At 40.7% G+C, this 22,206-nt stretch overlaps 6 protein-coding genes across 6 annotated transcripts; 3 read left to right on the top strand and 3 right to left on the bottom strand.

The window, feature by feature from the left end:
• Positions 1 to 36: 36 nt before the first annotated feature.
• On the top strand, positions 37 to 1,779 carry SJAG_02719 (squalene synthase Erg9). Its single transcript, XM_002173879.2, has one exon. It carries the CDS (start codon positions 104 to 106, stop codon positions 1,505 to 1,507), a length of 1,404 nt encoding a protein of 467 aa, XP_002173915.1. The 5' UTR covers positions 37 to 103; the 3' UTR covers positions 1,508 to 1,779.
• SJAG_02720 (poly(A) polymerase Pla1) lies at positions 1,297 to 4,177 on the bottom strand. Its single transcript, XM_002173880.2, has 4 exons — positions 2,495 to 4,177; positions 2,240 to 2,357; positions 2,075 to 2,174; positions 1,297 to 1,954 (listed from the first exon to the last, which is right to left on the bottom strand). Exons 1-4 carry the CDS (start codon positions 3,930 to 3,932, stop codon positions 1,919 to 1,921), a joined length of 1,692 nt encoding a protein of 563 aa, XP_002173916.1. The 5' UTR covers positions 3,933 to 4,177; the 3' UTR covers positions 1,297 to 1,918.
• On the bottom strand, positions 4,120 to 6,227 carry SJAG_02721 (glutamyl-tRNA amidotransferase alpha subunit). The gene is made up of 2 exons (XM_002173881.2): positions 5,935 to 6,227; positions 4,120 to 5,805 (listed from the first exon to the last, which is right to left on the bottom strand). Exons 1-2 carry the CDS (start codon positions 6,152 to 6,154, stop codon positions 4,562 to 4,564), a joined length of 1,464 nt encoding a protein of 487 aa, XP_002173917.1. The 5' UTR covers positions 6,155 to 6,227; the 3' UTR covers positions 4,120 to 4,561.
• Positions 6,228 to 7,206: 979 nt separating this feature from the next.
• On the bottom strand, positions 7,207 to 11,087 carry SJAG_02722 (complexed with Cdc5 protein Cwf11; the record flags this gene model as incomplete). Its single annotated transcript, XM_002173882.2, has 2 exons — positions 7,207 to 7,400; positions 7,436 to 11,087. 2 exons carry the CDS (start codon positions 11,085 to 11,087, stop codon positions 7,207 to 7,209), a joined length of 3,846 nt encoding a protein of 1,281 aa, XP_002173918.2.
• A 446-nt stretch (positions 11,088 to 11,533) lies between these two features.
• SJAG_02723 (phosphatidylinositol kinase Tor2) lies at positions 11,534 to 18,544 on the top strand (the record flags this gene model as incomplete). The annotated part of the gene is made up of 1 exon (XM_002173883.1): positions 11,534 to 18,544. One exon carries the CDS (start codon positions 11,534 to 11,536, stop codon positions 18,542 to 18,544), a length of 7,011 nt encoding a protein of 2,336 aa, XP_002173919.1.
• A 523-nt stretch (positions 18,545 to 19,067) lies between these two features.
• SJAG_02724 (replication fork protection complex subunit Swi1) lies at positions 19,068 to 22,085 on the top strand (the record flags this gene model as incomplete). The annotated part of the gene is made up of 2 exons (XM_002173884.1): positions 19,068 to 21,399; positions 21,430 to 22,085. The coding sequence occupies 2 exons, from the start codon at positions 19,068 to 19,070 to the stop codon at positions 22,083 to 22,085; spliced, it is 2,988 nt and encodes a 995-aa protein (XP_002173920.1).
• Positions 22,086 to 22,206: the final 121 nt, after the last annotated feature.

Raw genomic sequence — 22,206 nt, forward strand, 5'->3', positions numbered from 1 at the left:
CCCCACACACACTTGCTGATACTCCACTCCAGAGCTTCCTCGTGCCAACCCGCTACATCGTCGTCAGAAACAGCAGAACCTGTATCAAAAACAAATAAGCACGATGGGAATCATTGATCGAGTTGAAGAAATTCGCTGCATGTGCCAGTACAAGCTGTGGCACGACGAGCCCAATTTTGAAAAGGATGAAACTATTCCCGGTGACCTGCGTCGTTGCTACGAGTTTCTGAAGCTCACATCTCGTTCGTTCGCTGCAGTGATCATGGAGCTGACTCCTGAGCTGCGTATTGCAGTCATGATCTTCTACTTGGTCTTGAGAGGTCTGGACACTATTGAAGACGATATGACGATCTCTCTGGAGAAAAAGAAACCCTTGTTGCTGGACTTTTATAAGTTCATTGAGCAACCAGGCTGGAACTTCAAGGAGAGTGGACCTAACGAAAAGGACCGTCAGCTGCTTGTTGAGTTTGAGGTCGTTATTGCTGAATATCACAACTTGAAGCAGGGTTACCGTGACGTTATTTCTAGCATTGCGAAGGAAATGGGCAGCGGCATGGCCAAGTATGCTACACTTGCTGAGGAACATGATGGTTACTCGGTCGAGTCGTTGGAGGACTTTGATATGTACTGCCATTATGTTGCCGGTCTTGTTGGCGAGGGTCTTTCTCGTCTGTTTGCAAACAGTGATTTGGAGACCAAGGATCTGGCCAAGCAACCTGCACTCTCGAACTCGGTTGGTCTCTTCTTGCAGAAGACCAACATTATCCGTGATTATCGTGAAGATTTTGAAGACAAGCGCCAATTCTGGCCCCGTGCCATCTGGTCCAAGTACACCGACGATTTTGGCAGCTTCTGTGAGCCCGGTAACGTAAAGGCTCTTTACTGCTTGTCAGAGATCGTTGCCAATGCGTTGGAGCACGCTCCCAGCGCTATTGAATACTTGTGCCAACTTCAAAACCAGCAGGTGTTCAACTTTGTTGCGATTCCTCAATGCATGGCCATTGCTACGCTTGCCGCTGTCTTCAAGAACCCCGAGACTTTCCAAACGAATGTTAAAATCCGCAAGGGACAAGCTGTAACGATTATCATGTACGCCATGAACATTAAAGCTGTTTGTGATATTTTCTTGCGTTACACCCGCGAAATTCACGCCAAAAACACTCCTGATGACCCTAATTTCTTGAGAATCTCTATCGCTTGCGGTAAGGTGGAACAAGCTTGTGAAACTGCCTTCCCTACTCGCTTCCGTGATATGTATGAACAAGCTGTGGCTACTAAGATGAAGGCTCAAAAGAAGGGTCAAAAGGCTGTTCTTTCTAAAAAGCAAAAGGAAGAGCACAAGGAGGCTATGCAATACTTCGCCCTCAGTCTTGTCATGGGTCTCATTGCTATTTTCACTACGTTGGGCGTCACGCTGTACTTTCTTGGTTTTGATTTCACCCTTAATGGTGTGCTTAGCCCTAGCCGCATTAAGAACCTCTTCACCTCTTCTTCTTCTTCCGAGTAGACGACATAACATCCTTTCTTACTTCCTCCCTTGATGAAAGGAGCTCACTACTTTCTATCTGCTATGGAATTTCAACGAATATGACCTTTCTATATTTAACGAGTTACTGTGCATGAACGATAGCACACAAGATGGTAAAGAGTCTTGTGGACTATGGATTACCGTTTTGTATAACAAACAACGACAACACTGTTTGTGTGGGACGCGCGCTGGCGTGTGTGTAAGAAAAGTCCACTTTTTCAAGGGTCAAATTGGGCGGGTGTAGCACAGGCGTGATTTCAAGGTTGTGCATTTTAAAGAAGAGCTGTGTGTGTATGTGTGTATACGTGTGTTACGAGAGAGAGAGAGAGAAAGAGAGAAAGGTAAAATAAGTGAAGAGTACTTAGTAGCATACCAAGTAAACTAAGGTGTCTAGGCTTGCGGAACCTTTTGACGTTTTGGAACCTGCTGGGTAAGAAGCGTTAGCAAACAGTTTGGCTAAACAAGATGGTAAAAGAAATGATTCGGTCAATTTAACTCTGAAACATGTCTTGAGCTTGAACCATTCTTGTAACAGGAAACACATACATCATTTTCCGTCTTCTTCTCGGCGGAAGCAATTCTCTTCTTTGTCGGGGGCTTAGGGCGTTCTTCTCCCGGTTCAAAGACTTCGTCCGGAAGGGTGTAACTATTTTGTGTGTTAGTTGGAAATGTTCATCTGTGGCTCTAAAGTCTAAAATCGGCATCACATACTTGCGTGTGTTTTTAATGAAGACGGTCATCATGGTATCGTCAAATTTGTCCCATTTTTTGCACATTTCGGAAAATTCTTGTGAAGGCCAGGTAATATCGAGGCGTTTTGATTGGGGACCTTAGTTTTCAGAGTTAGTAAAACAAAGATAAATGGTGCGTGTAAGAGCAAAACAAGAAGCGTTTCACAGAAACTGTGGGTACAATTTGTAGTTTCTTTAAGGAAATGCTCTAGTAGAATACTCATCGAATGCATACCCTTCTTTCTTTCAATTTCAAGACCGATATAAAAGGTAGTTGTATAGACGGAGAACTTCTTCTCATCAGCCGCATCGCCTTCGCCTTCCTTGTGCTCATTCTGGTCTCCTGCTTTGGCAGCCTCCTCCAGATTAGCGTCCTTTGCTACGACAGCAGTTGAAACGCCATTGGCAACTTGTTGTGCTTCCTCTTCCGTTTTGCACATATAAATCTTGTTAAAGCCTTTGTTGAATGGGTGGGCTAACGTAATAGCATCAACAAGTTCAAGACGAGTAACGAAGTGACGGAGCTTAGACTCAACAAGTCCAGACCACTTCAGCTGACTGTCAGCTGTTTTCGAAGCGGCAGTGACAGTAAGGTAGTAGCGATAGCGATGAAAAAAATCATGTTTTTCAAACAAAGCTGACCAAGGCTTTTTGCCGGCCATAATGTCGTCAACAATTAAACCAGCACGAGCCATTTCACGAAGAATGACGGTTTGTGTAGAAGGGGTGATATTATGTGTAGCACACATGGACGGATAAGCAGGTGTGATAATGGGCATACGGTGAGCCTTGTCTGAAGGATACAGTTTGGGATTCCAAACACGAACTTGAAGAGGACCATCATCAATGGGCTTCAAGAGCACTGGTTGAGGCCAGTTCCATTGTGACAGAATACGGAAAAATTTAGAAACGATAACGGCGGACACAGCGTTAGGATAAAGCTGACATATCCGAGCAACCATCATGGCCCAGGCGACACCTCCTGGGAAACCAACAACATTAGCGTAGATAGCTCTTCGTTGAGCCCAAAACTTGATAGCACGGAGCGCGTGTTTGAAAACAGCACGGTTAGGAACGAGTTGTAAAATCTGGTCGGTGACACGAGTACCGTTCAAACTCAGAATACAGCGCTCTTCAACACCCTTAAGCAAATTACTATCACTCAATTCCAGGTCTAGTGGCACACGGGGAATAGAAAGACGAGCAAAAATAAGATCGATGCTAATGCCAAGAAATTTGAATTTAATAATGGGCACGTAAGCTTCGGGAACGGCAGCAAGATCTGTGATTTCAGGACGCGCACGGAGCATAGGCTCTAGATCTTGAAAGAAATTTTCTCGAGAGACATGTTTAGGGACAACGACCAAGGTATCAATATCGGAGCCAGGGCCATAGACGCCAAGACGATAACTACCATATGTAAAAATCTTTCCACCAGACTCACTAGCCATTTTCTCGCTCATATGCTTTGACAATGACACCTTTCTAACGAACTCAGTTGTAATGGCCTGCAACTCTTGCAACACACGAACACGTTTTTCAGAGTCTTGTGCTGATTCGAACAGATTCTGAGCCTTCAGCTCATTCACAAGAGCTGTATTCAAAGCATTCTCCTTCTCTGTAGGCGGTGCTGTCGAAATGGGAGGCGTAATTCCCCACTGCTTAGAAGCCATGAAAATAGTGTCTTTACAGATAAATTTCAGACAAAACTACAGGAACAATATAAAACCCACCTTCAAAAAGACGTTCCTTGTGTTCTTTTTGCACGTTAACTTATAAAAATACAAAAGTAAAACGCGTAGTGGCAATGGAGGAATACTGGTTCAGTTTAAAGAGTCAATTAGGAATGCTTTGAAATAAGCCCAGAGAGACGGGTGCGTAAGAGAAGAAGAAAATGGAGAAAAGGCTACAAGAATTTTAAGACGAGCAACTTTATAACGGAGGATCTGTTTATTGAAAGCTAAACGGAGGTTTTTTTCTTTTTTTTTTCCTTGTAAAACAAACACAATGTATTTGCATTCTAGGTGTAACTATGAAAGACAAAATAATAGATAATATATAACTATCCAGAATATCATCCATACACGCCATCGTGGCCTTTAAGCCTGATTTGAAACCGGATCCAAATTTAAATGCTAGTTTCATCCCAATTTTTTTCAAAACCAAAAGATAAATATAAATAAAGAATAAGGTGGGATTTTTGCGGTCGTTTGTAAGGGGTATGAAAAGCGGTAAAGTGATTCGCGAACAAAAAGAAAGGTGGAGTCTTCGTGGAATCAGCAGAAGTAATCACGATTAAACTCTAGTGTTCTGTTTTAACAGCAGATTTCGAAGTTGGTTTCACGTTCTCCTGGTCCGGGTTCATAAGTCGATGAACAAGATCAGAGTACTGAATGCAACGTTCATCGTCACCAAACTGAGCGATGACCTGGAGTCCAACATCAAAACCTTCAGGAGTTTTTCCACAAGGTACACTCATTGATGGTGCACCTGCCATATTTGCAGGAATAAGTAGTGCATCAGTAATAAGGTCATTCGGCGAAGAAGCTCCAATTTTAGGGCAGAAACTCAAAGAAACGGGTGCAACGATAAAGTCCACAGTTCCACACTCATCGTCATGGCACAAAGCATTTTGCATACGGAAGGCTTTGTTGAACTCGCGCTGAATTTCTCGACGAACTTGTTGAGCTTTCTTGAACAATCCTTTTTCCGAACCATAACGCAAAGAGTATGCGCCCAAGAGAACACGCTTTTGAACTTCCTCACCCACAAGCATACTCCGAATTTCCTTGACCGAGAGTCGACGGCCGGTTTCTTCGTCCACTAAATGCTGACCAAACATAGCACCATCATAGCGAGCAAGATTGGACAGCCCTTCAGCGTATGCTACTGCGAAATAAATGTTCAGAGCATACGAAGAGTTCGGTAAGTACACTTCCTTCACCGTGCAGCCGGCCTCTTCCAGCTTGGCAATGCATTCATTCCACTTGTCCAGGATAGCTGGCTCAAGTTCGGCGACATTCCAGTTGGTGGGAATGCCAACGACAGGTTTTTCGTTCGAGCTACTATTTTTTATCAAATGGTCGACTTTTGTACGTTGGTTGTTAGTCATACAAGAGAGATCATTTTTGTCATGTTGATTGAGGACATGAAAGATCCGTCGAACGGAATCAATGCTATCGCCAGAAATTCCAATAGTATCCAAACTATTTGCGAATGGAATGACACCGAAGCGAGAGATACGACCGTACGTCGGCTTAAAGCCAAAAACGCCCGTAAAAGCCGAAGGCAAACGAATGGATCCTCCGGTGTCTGTGCCAATAGAGGCATGACACATTCCAGCGGCAACAGCAGCAGCAGCACCTCCCGAGCTTCCTCCAGCGACAAACGAGTCGTGATCGTACAAAGGATTCACCGTTTGGCCAAACAACTCGTTGTTTGAGCTAACACCCATGGCAAATTCATCCATGTTAGTTGAACCAAGGATCAAAGCACCTGCATCTCGCAAAAGTTTTACGATCGTTGCATCAAACGGCGATTGGTAGCCTATTCATTAACCCGTTAGTGTTCAGTTCCTCGACAAAAACTTTGTTTTCTTTTTTTTTTCAGTTTACGGCTCATTAGATAGATAGGCGATATAAATAGAAAATTCACCGAACTAGATTTCGTCCATACCTTCAAGAATTTTAGAAGACGATGTTGCCGTATCTTCTTTTGTACAAATACACTCCTTGATTGTCAAAATTCGACCTTTCAGAGGCAGTTCACAGCCAATCTTTGAAAGAGCGGTAGCTTCCTTTTTCAAAGCGTCAAGGCTTCTCAGCTTTGTAAGAGCATTGATACGAGTATTCTTTGATACCGCATTTGCATACTTTGTGACCAGTTCCTCAATCATCGTGATGATCCACCTTGCAGAATTTTGACAACGGTAAAATAGGTACAAAGATCCAACTTATATATGAGAAAAAAAAATCGAAAAAAACGGGACGAGTAGGAAAGAGAAACGGATGTTACAGCCAAACATAAAATCGTTACGAAGCGCAATACATGTAGAGTGAAAAACAAGGTAGAAAGACAGTTGTCATATTACAGAACAGTAAAACTACGGAATAGCAAACTTACATAGGTACGGCAAACCAAAACGAGCGACAAAAGAACGAATTCCTTCCTGTCAATAAAAACAATTGTTAGAGAACAAAGAAAACAAGCCCCATTTAATCCAACTCTACCTGGACTTTAAGACTTTTTACTGGTAGTTTTTTTGAAGACAAAAAAAGAAGAAAAAAGAAACCGGAAAAGCCTTTATGTAGTAAGACCAATTCAATAACAAAAACGAGTATAATAAGACTCCTAAAGGCCTTTTCTTTAACTTTATTTTCGGCAAAAAATGCCACTTTCGCATTCGAGATAAGATTAACTATATTCCCAAAATAATATTCTTTAACATTTTTAACTGGACGCACAGTAATAGAACACAATTTTAAGTAAACGCTAACGTTAAAGCGTCGGAAATGTGCTATTTATTGACAGACTTCCATCCATGTGTCTGTCTGAACCATATTTTGTGTACTAAGTGGCAGTCACATTGTTACTTTAGCCGCGACGGAGATATCGCTAAGATGGTGAATCCAGGAAGAGCGGCTGTCGCTAAGAGTAATATTAGAATTAACAAGTAAAGCTGAAATACAGTTGAATGTAAACGAGTGACACTTTCGCTATCGCCGCTCATTACTCTCGAACTGCTAGAAGCAGTTCGAGAGTAATGAGCGGCATTAAAGCCAAAGAGTCAAATGAGTGTACCGTCGAGCAGATAATAAACAAATACACCGTGTCACAAGCCAATTGATACTGATTAGAACAAGTAACTGAATTTCTACAATTGCATTATTTCGTAGCTAGCATCTATACATTTTAATCGTACGGATTTTAAATCCAAATCGCATTACTTCAAGCTTTAGAAACTTCTAACGCCTTTTTCGTCATGTCGGAAACAAAACGGGATAGATGTACCACATCTTCCATTTCAAATGTTTCAGTTTTTTCCTCTAATGAATATGCATCTGGGTAGACCTTTCCGGCAGTCAATAACAATTTGGCTGGTGAAGAAAGTGCAACATCCTTCATCGTTGATAAATTAGATGCTTTTGTAAGCAAGCTTCTGTTGCATAACACATACAAGCCCAGCTTAGCGAGCTAAAAGCCTTCGTCAGTTGTGATAGACACCATTCGTCGGGAATGTGTTTTGTAGATACCATTGACAAAATTAAAAAGTCAACGGCACGGCCGCCATATGTGGTGACGTTGTCAAGAATAAGTGGGCTTCCAAAAAAGGAATTTTGATCACATCTGGCTTTGACAATGTCTGAGAGTAGAGCCTTTTGTCCATCAAAGAGAGTCAAAATTGCGATCTTCTCTTTCGGATAACCGAGCATGCGCATGTATTGATAAATTGCAATTGCGTATTCTGCTTCTCCGAGATTTTGTTTAAATCCACGAACAGGTTCGGACTCGCCAACTCCGTTAAAATGTGGAACATCGACAAACTGGCAGGTACAAGAGAAACCAGTATTTGCATGCGTCAGGGATGGCATTATCAAATCCGTAGACACTTTTTCATTTTGAGATTCCACACTGTATTGCCATCTATACAGAGCTGATATGCTTTCTCGAACGCCCCATTGTGTAGAAAGTCTTAGTGTTGGAACAGATGATCGAATAAGTCTCTTAAATAAGGACCGTCCAAAGTTGGAAGCCTGCCGAAACACGCTTATCTGTTCGTCAAAATTGTCTTGATATGGGTCTCCAAAAGACACTAGTCGTTTTACAGAACTGGCTCCAAAGGTTCGCAGCAAACAACAGGCACACTCCTCACTAATACTTTCAGAATCAAGCATAACAACAGTATTAAAGTTTGCCTGTATTGATTCCAAGTGTCCACTCTGCAAAACTAAATCCTTGCACGTGATACCCAGAACTCTGGCCTGCTTGGAAACAATGTAGTCCTGAATGGGTGTTGCGCTCTGGATGAGTTCGCAAGGTCTTAATTCACCTACTGTTAGGAACAGCTCCTGTATATACTCATAAAAATGGTCAGCAAGAGTTGAGCTGCTTTTTAAGAGACGATCAGCTTCATTACCGAGTTTTTCCTTCAAAAAAGTAATGAAAGGAAAAGTCTCGACTTCGCCTTCTTTGTAAGAATTCCACATGGGCCTCACATAAGCTTCATTAAAGTGCTGTGCATTTTCACAGGAAGCAGCATGTGCTTCTGTGAGATTGAGACTTTTTGCCAATGCCGCAATCAATTCTAAAGCATTATTTTTTTGATCAAACAGAAAGTGTAGACCAGCAGCACTAGTTAGGCTTTCAGAAAACAAATATAAGTATCGTTCCGGTATAGCGGAGGACTTTAATAATGAGAAGAAATACTCCAACTTATCCATGAAAGGAGAGATAACAAGTACACGCTCATTTCCATAATTTTTACTCAAAGTCTCAACGAGTTTCACGGCAATTGTCGTTTTTCCAGAACACGAAGGCCCGCTTATAAGGGTTAGACCCGGCTGAACAGCTTGCAGAAAGGCATGCAACTGCGAAGTTGTGAAAGACGGTACATTAAAAGAAGCTTTTTGAAATACTTTAAGTGTAGTGTCGGTTTTGATCGGCAAAATGCCTCCAGTAATTGAGTCGTTAGAATACTTTGCTGATAAAAGAACGTCATTGGGTAAAGTTTCGTTATCCGACGGAATTTGAAATAAAGGAAGGTGTTCTGGCTTCAACACATTTTGAAGACGTAAAGACTGAAACGAAAATGCAACAGAAGTAGCAGCTGCCGGATCACCAAAACCAAGGAACACATCCTCTAACCATTGAGGCAAGAAACTCTTAGATAACTGATTGGCAAACATAGTGTAATACTCACGAAGTTCAAACACTTTATCGCTGAAAAAGAAAAGGAGATTAAATGAAGCATACTGACGCTTGATATCAGACGTATTTTGCAGCTTCATACTGAAGAAAGGATCACATAAGACGTCAACGAGTATTGTAGATGGAATCGTGACACTTTCAAGATTAATAAGGCTATTTTCATTTTCATCCAAAATGTCCTCAAGATGACAATAAACAGAATTTTTAATTCCGGACTTGAGCATTAGGTTAATGTCGCTAGAGAGAGCTGAATTGACAAGTTGAGTATTGGGCTTTTCAAAATTTAGTAAATAAAGCGGTTTGCGGTATAACTTTTGAAGAGATGCGGAATCAAACATTTTATCTTTAGTGTTGGAAATCATCAATCTAAGCTTCACGAATTGCGGATAGGTTTTACCAACCTTGGGAGGATATACTTTAACAAGTTTACTAGTGCGCAACGGCACAACACGACTATTTTGTTTAGAGAACACAAATCGACGTTTTAAAGAGTCAAACTTCGGTTGTACACGTTGAAGCATTTCAACTGTCTCTTTTCGAACAGTGTAATGGAGAGCGAGACGACTTAATTCCCCCATTTGCATACAGAATGCCGAAGGAGTCAGGTATTGAATTGCCAGTGCCCAGCAAGGCCAAGGCTTACAGACAGACCACATGCTAATCTGCGAGTAAAGATCATTGTTCAAAAGAGATTCCAGATCTAACTCATTATGTTTCTCAATGTCTGCTCCATTAAATCTCTGTAAATGAAAAGCCACTAAGTTCTCAATAAACTTACGGACCTTATGTTCCGGAATAAATTCAAGACCATACATAGTGATGGATAGATCTGAACAAAGATCTTTTAATTGAGTAACTGAAAACTTTCCAAGTAGGTTTCGTAAGAAAGATGTATCCTGTAGCTGACGACTTGTTGCTAAACACTCATCGTGGACAATGTTTCTAAACTTTTGAAAAAGAAGGAGCTGAAACGACTTATGCCCTTGATTTGCCTTATTTATACATTCCGCTTCTGACAAGGCGATGCCTCGCGAATTATCAAACGGAAATTGGAATAAGTTTTTCAACCGATTCAGTAAAAACCGAAAAGACTCGGAAGTTTCAAAAAGTGAAGACAACGAAAGTACTGAGATTATATTACTTTCCCCGATAACAAAATGGGTAAACCGACGAGTGGGATACTGAGACATCAAAGAGTTTAGTAATTGTACAACACTCTGAAGATATGCAGCAACCGATTTTGAAAAAGATGAAAGCTGTGAAAGCTGCATAGCCTTACTTAAAAGAAGAGACAGCCACTTGAAGGGTGCGAACACATTTTCTTTATCCTCCGCTTCTCCTGCTTTTTTCTTCTTTTGATAATTGAGGTAAGCTTTTTGATAAGCAGGATATTCTTTTACCAATTCCAGGATTTTTGGTACCGATGAAACTGTTTCCCAGGTACCAACACCTACAACTTTTATAACTGCCCGACGGATCAAAGCAACATCGACTGAGAGAAAACATAAATTCAAGAATTGAAGACATACGACAGACCAATAATCTTCTGTCTTTAAAGACAATATTAGTGCATTTTGAAAAAGAATAGAGAACTTATCAGCATCAATTCCTTCCCAAAAAGTATTATTTGCTTCGCGTGTTTTGTAACAGAGGCACAAAGCTGTCAATCCTACGTGAAGAGCTGTAGCATCTTGCTGTAAGTTTGGCCAAAGACAGGTCTCAAGAAATTTATAGGTACTTAACGTTTTGATGTATGTTTCAGCTAGGTCATTTTTTTTTAATTCATCGGCAATTGAGCGAAGCACATTTTCATTGCATCGTCCTTCTTGTGTTATTTTCCAATTTGAAGAAGATAAAGCGTGAATTGTCCTCCGATATTGTTTCAATGCATTTGTAGTCATCGTAACACTCTGGTAATCGTTTGAGTGGTACCAATTTTTTATTTGTCAATTACAGAGACAGTTTTCTATTGCGAGCTTATGAGAAGAAAAGAAACTCAATATTAACAGCCTTGAATCAATAATGTACAGTTAAATAACATAAGCTTGAAAACTGTGGATGAAAGTTGTTTTTGTCCAAACTCGAAAGGAAGGTGTTGATGAGTGCTGGTGTCTAACATCCACCACAGACGGCAAATCGCCAGAAATTGCGATTCTCGTCATATACTCTACAAAACAACACATTTCTTTTTGGATAATTGTATCTTTGTTGCCATTAGGTCTTCATATTGATAAAACTCGACGGTTTTCTGGTGTCTTTATCTGGAGAAGGAAACACACTTAAAAAAGCTGCCGCCCGTAGCTTTCTTTGCTTTAATAATATGCAGCATTAAGTGTTTCTATTAAGAATGCAATTTTTTAATGATCTTAAAAGCAAAAATCCAAATGTTCGAAATCGCGCAGCGAATGAGCTTTACGACTTCGTGGTAACTTCTTCCCGCGAATTATCCAGAGAGGCCCTAAACAAACTGAATAATGACATTAACAAAAAAATCTACGAATTGATTCACAGTTCAGATAATAGTGATCGACTGGGCGGTGTTACTGCAATCAATCGACTTATAGATTTCGAGGGTTTAGAAGACACAACTCGGATCACTAGATTCGCCAACTACCTTCGCATTGTTCTTCCAGGAAATGACCTTCAGGCAACTAAACTTGCTTCTCAGGCGTTGGGTCGACTAGCTGTTCCTGGTGGTGCTTTAACTTCAGAGTTTGTTAACTTTGAAGTCAAACGTGCTCTGGAATGGCTACAAGGTGAGCGACATGAAAATAGACGTTATGCTGCCGTTCTTATTCTTAAGGAACTAGCACATAACACATCAACCTTAATTTATTCTCATGTCGCTTCTATCATTGAGTTAATTTGGTATGGTCTTCGAGATCCAAAGGTTTTAATTCGATGCGCTTCAGCAGAAGCTCTAAGCGAATGTTTAGAAATCATCCGTCACAGAGATGCCTCTATTCGGATACAGTGGTACTCAAAAATTCTAAGTGAAGCCCAGCGTGGAATGACTTTAAATTCCGTTCCCGCTATCCATGGCAGTTTACTTGCGTATCGACAGCTGTTTCTAAAATCTGGTATGTTCATGCATGAGCGATACACAGAAGTTTCTACTATGATCTTGCGTTATAAAGATCATCGCGACCAACTCGTTCGTGCGACGGTGACTGAACTCATTGCAACTTTAGCCGCCTATAGTCCTGATGAGTTTGTTAGCATACATCTAAATCAATGTATGATGTACTTGTTAGCTCTTTTAAAAAAGGAAAAATCGAAAATCCTGGCGTTTACCACTATTGGAAAAATTGCTATGGCTGTTTCCTTTAGTATATGCCTGTATTTGGATCCCATATGTTCCGCTATCAAAGAAAGTCTTTCCATGTGTGTTAAAAGCCGTGCAGTTCCAGATGCCTCTCTGTTTCAATGTATCAGTATGTTGGCTATTGCTTTAGGGCAAAGCTTTACAAAGTACGCATACGATCTTTTTGACCTTATTTTTGCTTGCGGCCTTTCAGAACCCGCCTATCAAACTTTGTCAGACGTCTCTCATCACATTCCTGCTCTATTACCTGCTGTTCAAGGTCGTCTGCTTGACACTTTGAGCATCATATTAAGCAAGAGACCATTCGTTCCCCCTGGCTGTCCTGATGAGTTTGCCTCCAGAATTGTTCAATCATACAAAAAGCCTGTCGCCTTATATCCCAATTACGATGATTCGGTCTACTCTTTAGCCTTGAAAATCTTAGGAGACTTTGATTTTTCTGGTTACATTTTAAACGAGTTTGTCAAAGACTATGTTGTGACGTATTTGGAAAATAGCAATATTTTGGTTCGAAAAACGGCAGCAGTTACGAGTTGTCAGCTTTTGGCAAAAGATCCAATTCTGTATCAAACGAGTGATCATGCTATCCAAGTTGTCGCAGAAGTTCTTGAAAAGCTACTCACGGTGGGAATTGCGGACATGGACGCTGATATTCGGTTAATTGTTCTAACTTCACTCGATTCTCGTTTTGATAAACATTTGGCTCAGGCGGACAAAATCCGTCTTCTCTTTATCGCCTTGAATGATGAAGTTTTTGTCGTTCGGGAAGCTGCCTTAAGGATTCTGGGCCGTTTGGTATTACACAATCCAGCCTATGTTATGCCCTTTTTAAGGAAATATTTGATGAAGCTTTTAGCCGAACTAGATTACACAACGGTTGTCCGTGCTAAGGAGGAAAGCGCACTGTTACTTAGCCAGCTTATCTCTGCGGCGCCATCTTTGTTTCAATCGCACGTCGGGACCATTCTCGGTATTTTATTACCAAAAGCAAAAGATGTAAGTCCTGATGTGGCTTCTAGCATTATTACTGCCATTGGCGAAATGTGTAAAGTTGGCGGTGAAGGTATCTCGCCTCATATTCGGCAAGTCATGCCAGTAATTATCGAGACTTTGCAGGATCAAAGCTCTCCTATTAAGAGAACAGCTGCGCTGAGAGCACTGGGAAATCTTTCAGCAAGTGCTGGTTATGTTATCGACCCATACATTGAATTCCCAGAGCTCTTGGATATCCTTACGAGTATTATTAAATCAGAACAAGATGTGAAAATCCGGAGAGAAACCATTAAGCTTGTTGGCACGCTTGGCGCCTTGGATCCAAACAAGCATCAAGTCTTGGAGAAAAGCGCTGATAAATATGCGCCAGATCAGAAAACCATTCCCACTGACATATCACTATTAATGTCAGGAATTGGCCCTTCTTCGGAAGAGTATTATCCAACGGTCGTTATTAATGCCTTAATGGCTATTTTAAGAGATTCTTCCTTAAGTGTTCATTATACCGCGGTAATTCAAGCTATAATGTACATTTTTAAAACAATGGGTCTTCGATGTGCTCCTTTTCTCTCACAAATTATTCCGGAGTTTTTGTCCATCATGCGCACTTGCCCAGCTAACATCTTGGAGTTTTATTTTCAACAACTTAGTATATTAGTTCTGATCGTAAGGCAACATATTCGGAACTTCCTTCCTGATGTATTTAAACTCATTAGAGATTTCTGGGATTCGGGTTCAGTGCTACAGTTAACAATTTTATCGTTGGTTGAGTCTTTGGCAAAAGCGTTACAAGGTGAATTTAAGCCTTACTTACCTTCTTTACTCGTGCTGATGTTACAGGTATTCGAAAAGGATACCTCACCTTCAAATGCTACTACGAAGAAAGTACTTCATGCCCTTGTTGTTTTCGGTGAAACACTAAGCGAGTATGTCCATTTGGCGCTTCCTCCATTATTGCGTTTGTATGAACGCAATGATGTCCCTTCGGCTATTCGTGAAAATGTTATTGTCACTCTCGGAAGGCTTTCCACTTCTATTGACTTTACTGAGTATGCATCTAGAATTATTCATCCTATACTTCGAGTAATCGCGTCCGGTAATACTTCACTTCAGCGAACCAGTGTCGATACGCTATGTGCTTTGGTATTTCAATTGAAAGTGGACTATGCGGTTTTTATTCCGATAGTTGATAAATGTTTAAGAGTAAACAGAATTACTCATGAAACATATTTTGCGTTGGAACAGAAATTACTCAGCGAAAAACCACTACCGATTGACTTAAATCCTTATGAAAAGTACGATCCCCCGAAAATAGATGTTGTCGCATCCGCCGCCGATATTTCCGCTAAAAAGCTTCCCGTTAATCAAGAAATTTTGAGAAATGCTTGGGAGGCTTCGCAAAGGTCTACGAAGGATGACTGGCATGAGTGGATACGTCGCTTGAGTGTTGAACTCTTGAAGGAATCACCATCTCATGCGTTACGTGCATGTGCTGCTCTGGCTAGTACATATCAACCTCTCGCTAGAGTGCTTTTTAATGCAAGCTTTGTTTCTTGTTGGTCTGAATTATACGATCATTTTCAAGAAGAATTGGTTAAAAGTATTGAAATTGCTTTGACATCGCCTCACATTCCCCCAGAGATTCTACAGATTCTTTTGAATTTGGCAGAGTTCATGGAACATGATGACAAACCTCTTCCAATTGATATTCGCACCCTTGGTGCATATGCTGCAAAATGTCATGCATTTGCAAAAGCTTTGCATTATAAGGAACTCGAATTCATCGAAGAGGAGTTGGTAACCAAACCCTCCCCAGATACAGTTGAAGCTTTGATATCTATAAACAATCAACTCCAACAGCCAGACGCTGCCATTGGTATCTTAAAGCATGCACAGCGACATGATCAAATTAATTTAAAGGAAGCTTGGTATGAAAAGCTTCAACGTTGGGATGATGCGCTTGCTGCTTATGAAAAAAGAGAGAAAGAAGGAAACGCAGGCTTTGAAATTACAATGGGCCGCATGCGTTGCCTTCACGCCTTAGGGGAGTGGGAGCGCCTATCTCAACTTGCTCAAGACAAATGGAATCATTCTGGTCAAGATGTTCGACGTTATATTGCACCGCTTGCTGTTGCTGCAGCTTGGGGCCTTGGACAATGGGAATTGATGGACGACTATATTTCGGTTATGAAGTCTGAATCTCCCGATAAAGCTTTTTTTCGTGCAATTGTTTCGTTGCATCGTTCTCAATATGATGAAGCTTCTCGATATATCACTAAGGCACGAGATTTGCTTGACACTGAATTGACCGCTTTGGTTGGTGAAAGTTATAATAGAGCATATGGCGTTGTCGTTCGAGTTCAGATGTTGTCTGAGTTGGAAGAGATTATTCGCTATAAACAGTCCGAAAATCATCTTGAGGTTCGGGAGATGATAAAAAAGACTTGGGACCGAAGATTAAAGGGATGTCAAAGAAATGTAGATATATGGCAACGAATGCTTCGTGTCCGTGCTTTAGTAATTTCCCCTTCAGAAAACATGGAAATGTGGATAAAATTTGCTAATTTGAGTCGAAAATCTGGAAGAATTGGATTAGCTGAGAAATCACTTCAGATTTTATTAGAGGACGATGAATACATTGACGGCTCATCGAATAAAAAACCGCATCCTGCGGTTGTTTACGCTCAATTGAAGTTCCTTTGGTCCGTTAAGAACAAGCGTCAAGCACTTAGTCGAATGCAGGAGTTTACCTCACAGTTGGTCACCGAAATTGATGTTGATCCAGCACTTTTCGTTCACAACGACTTATCGAATAGCCAAAAATCACCAGAAGAAGTTAACTACTATTTCCATTTGCTTGCTCGTTGTTATCACAAGCAGGGATTATGGCAACAAGAATTAGAAAACAAATGGGATTTAGAAGTTGCTTCCCGAGTTCTTCAGTCATATCTCTACGCTACTCAGTTTGACTCCACTTGGTATAAAGCTTGGCATTCATGGGCGCTTGCAAATTTCAACGTCGTTTCTTTCTTGGAAAAAAGTGGAGATTCGCTGCAAGCCTCTGTTTATGAACAATACATTATTCCGGCAATTCGTGGCTTCTTCCGTTCTATCGCTTTAAGCAAAGGAAATTTACAAGACACGTTAAGACTACTTAGTCTATGGTTTAAGTTTGGCAGCAGTAATGAGGTCATACGGACTTTAAATGAGGGCTTTTCCACTGTTAATATTGATATATGGCTTGATGTGTTACCCCAACTTATTGCTAGAATCCATTCGCCCAAACTTAATGTTAGAAAATCCATTCACCAACTTCTGTCCGACGTTGGAAGGGCGCATCCTCAAGCTCTTGTTTATCCCCTGACAGTTGCAGCGAAATCTCAAAGTTCGAGCAGGCAAAATGCAGCTTTATCTATTATGGATTCGTTAAAGACGCATAGTCCCTGCTTGGTTGAACAGGCGCGGATTGTAAGTCATGAACTTATTCGTGTAGCTGTTCTTTGGCATGAGCAATGGCACGAGGGTTTGGAAGAGGCATCGAGGCTTTACTTCGGAGATCACAACATTGAAGGAATGTTTGCTGTATTGCGTCCTTTACATGACATGCTTGAACGAGGACCAGAGACTCTTCGTGAAATTTCCTTCCAACAGGCTTTTGGAAGGGATCTTCTTGAGGCTAGGGAGTGTTGCATTCGTTTTGAACAGACAGGTGACATTTCGGATTTGAATCAGGCTTGGGACTTATATTATCAAGTGTTCAAGAAAATTCGAAAGCAACTCCCGCAATTAATCACACTTGAGCTTCAATATGTGTCACCCAAGCTCTTACATGCTCATAACTTGGAGCTTGCTGTACCGGGAACGTATGTTAGCGGAAAACCTATCATTAAAATTATGAGTTTTATGCCAACCTTCACTGTTATTACTTCGAAGCAACGACCAAGGAGATTTACGATCAAAGGAAGTGATGGAAAAGATTATCAATATCTGCTTAAGGGGCACGAAGACATTCGTCAAGACGAGCGTGTTATGCAATTATTTGGACTCTGTAATAATTTGCTCCAGATTGATGCTGAAACTTTTAAGCGCCAATTGTCAATCCAGCGTTATCCGGTTATTCCTTTATCTCCAGATTCGGGTCTCCTTGGATGGGTTCCTGACAGTGATACTCTTCATGTTCTAATTCGGGACTATCGAGAAAGCCGCAAGATTATGCTTAATATCGAACATCGACTTATGGTTCAGATGGCTCCAGACTACGATAGACTTACCGTATTGCAAAAAGTGGAAGTTTTTGAATATGCTCTTCTAAGTACTACAGGACAAGATCTTTACAGAGTACTATGGTTAAAGAGCAGAAGTTCTGAAGCTTGGCTTGATCGCCGGACGAATTATTCAAGAAGCCTTGCAGTTATGTCAATGGTCGGTTATATACTAGGTCTTGGTGATCGACATCCTTCAAATTTGATGCTCAATCGCTACACTGGAAAGATTATTCACATTGATTTTGGTGATTGTTTTGAAGTTGCTATGCACCGTGAAAAGTTTCCAGAGAAAATCCCGTTCCGTTTAACTCGTATGCTAGTAAACGCTATGGAGGTTAGTGGAATTGAGGGTACTTTCCGTATCACTTGTGAGCATGTTATGCGCGTTCTTCGAGAAAACAAGGAATCTCTAATGGCTGTATTAGAGGCTTTTGTTTATGACCCATTAATTAATTGGCGACTGGTTACATCTAAATCACCTCCAGATAAGCCTGGCCACGCTGTCCCGAAACAAGAAGAGCTTGTTGAGCCATATGGAAACAGTCCTGGCAAAAAGCATCATGTTGAGACTGCGGAGGACAATGATAACAAGCCGGAGGTGTTAAATCAGCGGGCAATTACTGTTTTAAATAGGATTCAAAACAAGCTGTCCGGAAGAGACTTCAAACCTAATAGAAGTCTTGACGTACCTAGTCAGGTGGAGAAACTTATTCAGCAAGCTACTTCTATTGAAAATCTCTGTCTTTGCTATATTGGATGGTGCAGTTTCTGGTAAGCCACGACCCCTTTTACGTTTATCCTTATGTTCCCTTTACTTTTTTACACTTTACTACATACAGATGACCAAGCAAACAAATCGAATTAAGTCAAAACAAATCATTTATTATATTATCTTATGTTTTATCGAATGGTCAACAAGGCTCGGTTAAGCACAGTTATAGGATTTTTGTGCTTCGTCATTTGTCTACGCTCTTTTGACGAATATTTTGAAATAACGTTGATTTATCAATCTTAATAATTTCTTTACAAATACGATTTTATTTGTATAATTACATCAAGTAGTCTGTTAATTGCCCAAATCTATCGTGCTAAAACTGCTGTGCGCTGTCACATTTTTCCAGCCATCACTATCATATAGTCCACCCCTTTCAAGTTGAAGTCTTAAGTAAATTAACTTTTAACAACCTAAATATTGAAGTTAAGTCTCCAACCTTTTTTAGTAAGTTATATTAATACTACATATTACGTGTACGGTTGTTTTTTCAACTTTCCCTTTTCCTCAATAGTGGACTATATCCATGGACTTGTTTACTACTGTCCAGGGAACAGTAGCTGCTATCGGTAGTATTGACTACTCTCAAAAGGATGAGCCTTACGTTCTTAGTGAAGACGCACTCACATGTTTAAAAGATATCAAGCGGTGGCTGCGTCTTATTGATGAGAAGTACGACACTTTCGAGGTCCGTTATGTTCTGGCAAAACTTTGCCTTGTAAAAAAAGACTTGTTTTCAATCTTGTCTTCTTGGGATGGGAACTTCAGAAATCCAAAGAGTTGGAGAATTGCACTTGGCTGTTTAGAAATTCTTGTTCCATTGACATGGCCTTTGGAGACCGATGAAAACACTTCTCGTGAAAATTGGGAGATGCTCCCAAACCTCAAACAAGCTCAAGAGGACTACAAGACTCTTATTATTGATCATCCTAAAAATAGAGTGATTAAGTCCATTTTGGCCGTTTTACTTCGTCCTCTTTCAACTTCCTATGAAAAACGAACGGATCGAGACAATGGCATCATTCGCATTATTACTTATCTGTTCAGGAATCTTTCGAGAATCGATGAAATTAAAAGTCGCTCGGAAACCCTACTTTCGTTTTCATCAAGTCATATTCTTGATTTTATAGTCACTGCGTGTTCCAGTATTGCTGAGTTCCAGGAACTAGACGTGGTTTTTCTCGAGATAATTTACTATTTAATTCGCGGTATAGCTCCGAAAGTTATATTCACAAGTGAGGAATCTGCCAAAAACCAGTTGAACAAACTTCTTCAAGATGAACTGCGCTCGAAACGGATCAACAGTAAAAACTCGACTACAAGACATACCCGTTTTGGTACAATGACCTCCATAGTATCAAGCGATAATCGCCGTTATACTGTTACTGGGCAAAACATGCAAGGGACGGGATTGGAAAAGCTTGACTCTACTAAAAAGTACAGAAGAGCAAAACGAAAAAAGAACAATGTAGATGACATAGACAAATCCGTACAAATTTCTGCAGATGCAAAAACTGTTCTGCGCGGCTTTGTCACGACATTCATGGACTCGAGTTTTAACCCACTTTTTGAGAGTTTGCTTCGGGCAATGGAGCGAGAAGAACCAAGGTTTCTAGAAATTCATAGGCTGTACTACTTTTATGTGCAGTCATTCTTCCTCGAATGCTTGATACTAAAAGACCCTGTAAAGTCGGGTGTTTATTCAAATGATTATGCATACGGTCTAGTCGCTTCTGTTCTCGATCCTCGAGCCTTAATTATGCTGCAGCGTGTGTTAAGGGAGGCTTTCGAACTGAGACAATGGCCGCTTTTTCAAGCTGGACTACTCGCCTTCACAAAAGTGATTACCACTATTCATTCAATGTCTTTAAGTTCAGAAAAAGAGTTTCAGGACATAGCTGATAACATGCTCAGTAACTTATTCTATGAAGAAAGCAACCTGGAACTCGTTGTATCTGTCCTAAAGTCGTACCGATTGCAATCGTTTGGTTTCTTAAATGCCCTTACAGAGTTTGTTACCGTGCTTTTAAAGGAACTTGAGTTGTTTTCGAGTGCAAAACAATATCTCTATGTGAAGAGAAGACGGAAAAAACAAAACAGAGAGAAGTCTAATTTGGACATTGTCGAGGAAGAAAAATTGGAGATTGAACAGGCCGATACAATTGAACAGGATCGGCTTTTCAGCTTCAACGCGTATGAGGCACGCTTTTGTCACGAAGCTTGTGTGAATACATTTCTTACATTTCTGTATCATTATCGAGAACTATCTCCTGTACAGATTCTACGTGTCATTACGTTTTTTCACAGGATATTTGTTCGCCAAAAATGTCAAGTTCTACTTTACCGTTTAGACATTCTGCGTTTATTTGATAGAATTTCTGACGATTATGTAGGATTTCCGCGGAGTAATCCAGCTAGACAAGAGTTTGAAGCTTTTTATCGCTATTACGCAAAAAAGCTTACGGACAATTTGATGCGGGTTCCCGCATTATATACCGAACTTTTGTTTCCCAAAATTTCCGGCACGATGTATTATTTACAGCACGGAGAAGATCCTGCGAAGGACAATCATGTCTCTCGCCGGGGTGCTTTATACGAGCTTGTTCCTGGTCTCACTTATGAGCAGCAAATTGCTGTTTGTGTTGCAGTTCTCATTAACGAGCAGAAGACTGAACTGTTGGATGAACTTAAAACATCCATTGGTATTGCGATGAATGAGAGAAAAGCGTGGGAGCAGCGTATACTAGCACTTAACACAGAAGCACCACCTGATGATGAGTTCAGAGACCCTTTAGCAGTACCTGTCTTTTACTTAAAGGGCGAGACAGAGGCCTTTAGAAATGCTCAATTGAAAGATGGTAAGTTTCGCTTGTTGCTCTCACTTTTAGAATTCCAAGAACCCATTGATCCTCGTCACCCAGAAGACCCTTGGTTCCTCCCTTCATCGATTACATACGAAAAGCTTTCCGAATACTCACAATTGTTGAAACGATTTACTGAGCAGCCACCTGTTTTCGAAGGCACAACAGCAGAAGCACTGCTTATCAAAAAACCTAGGGGACATGTCAGACTTCCTTCTCCCGACAACTCTGAAGACTCAGACTCAGAGGATGAAAACAATGAGTTTGAGCCTGATGATCCAATCACGTTTGCTAACCGAAAACAAACTCTTAAACTCAAACCAGTAAAGAGAAGAAGGGAAATTTCGGAAGAAGAACTTGTCAAACGTAAGGAACAGAAGGAGAATAAGGAGAAGGAAAAGAAGTCTGCCATAAAAAGCAGTAAATTTGTCGTTGATTCTGATGACGACCCAGAGGCAGATGCCGCTTTCTTTGCTGCAGAAGAGGAGCTTCGCAGGCGAAACGCTCTTCGCGGCAAGACAAATAACATCAGCACTGCGATAACAGGTACAGATTTCTCACTGCTGGACAGTTATTCACTCGACAATGCATCTTCTGATGAGATGAACGATGAAACACTTGGATTATCAAGGAAACGAAGTAGGGTATCCAAGATTATTGTCGACGAAAGTGACGAGGAGTGATAGGATTGGATTTAAAGGTATTAGCAATAGTTTTTGTACACTTTAGTTTAAATTTGACGCTGGTATAAGATTTATTGTTTATGATTTCACAAATGACTACGAATAAAATATAGGTTGTATA

Source organism: Schizosaccharomyces japonicus (genome assembly GCF_000149845.2).
Source record: "Schizosaccharomyces japonicus yFS275 unplaced genomic scaffold supercont5.1, whole genome shotgun sequence".
NCBI lineage: Eukaryota > Fungi > Ascomycota > Schizosaccharomycetes > Schizosaccharomycetales > Schizosaccharomycetaceae > Schizosaccharomyces > Schizosaccharomyces japonicus.

Excerpts from the sequence above, each read along its gene's own strand:
- SJAG_02719 (XM_002173879.2), top strand. The coding sequence starts at position 104 with ATGGGAATCATTGATCGAGTTGAAGAAATTCGCTGCATGTGCCAGTAC.
- SJAG_02721 (XM_002173881.2), bottom strand. The coding sequence starts at position 6,154 with ATGATTGAGGAACTGGTCACAAAGTATGCAAATGCGGTATCAAAGAAT. Across the intron at positions 5,806-5,934 it reads GTCTTCTAAAATTCTTGAAG|GCTACCAATCGCCGTTTGAT; the intron begins GTATGGACGAAA and ends GTTAATGAATAG.
- SJAG_02720 (XM_002173880.2), bottom strand. The coding sequence starts at position 3,932 with ATGGCTTCTAAGCAGTGGGGAATTACGCCTCCCATTTCGACAGCACCG. Across the intron at positions 2,358-2,494 it reads TGAAATTGAAAGAAAGAAGG|GTCCCCAATCAAAACGCCTC; the intron begins GTATGCATTCGA and ends CTGAAAACTAAG. Across the intron at positions 2,175-2,239 it reads TTCATTAAAAACACACGCAA|TTACACCCTTCCGGACGAAG; the intron begins GTATGTGATGCC and ends CACACAAAATAG.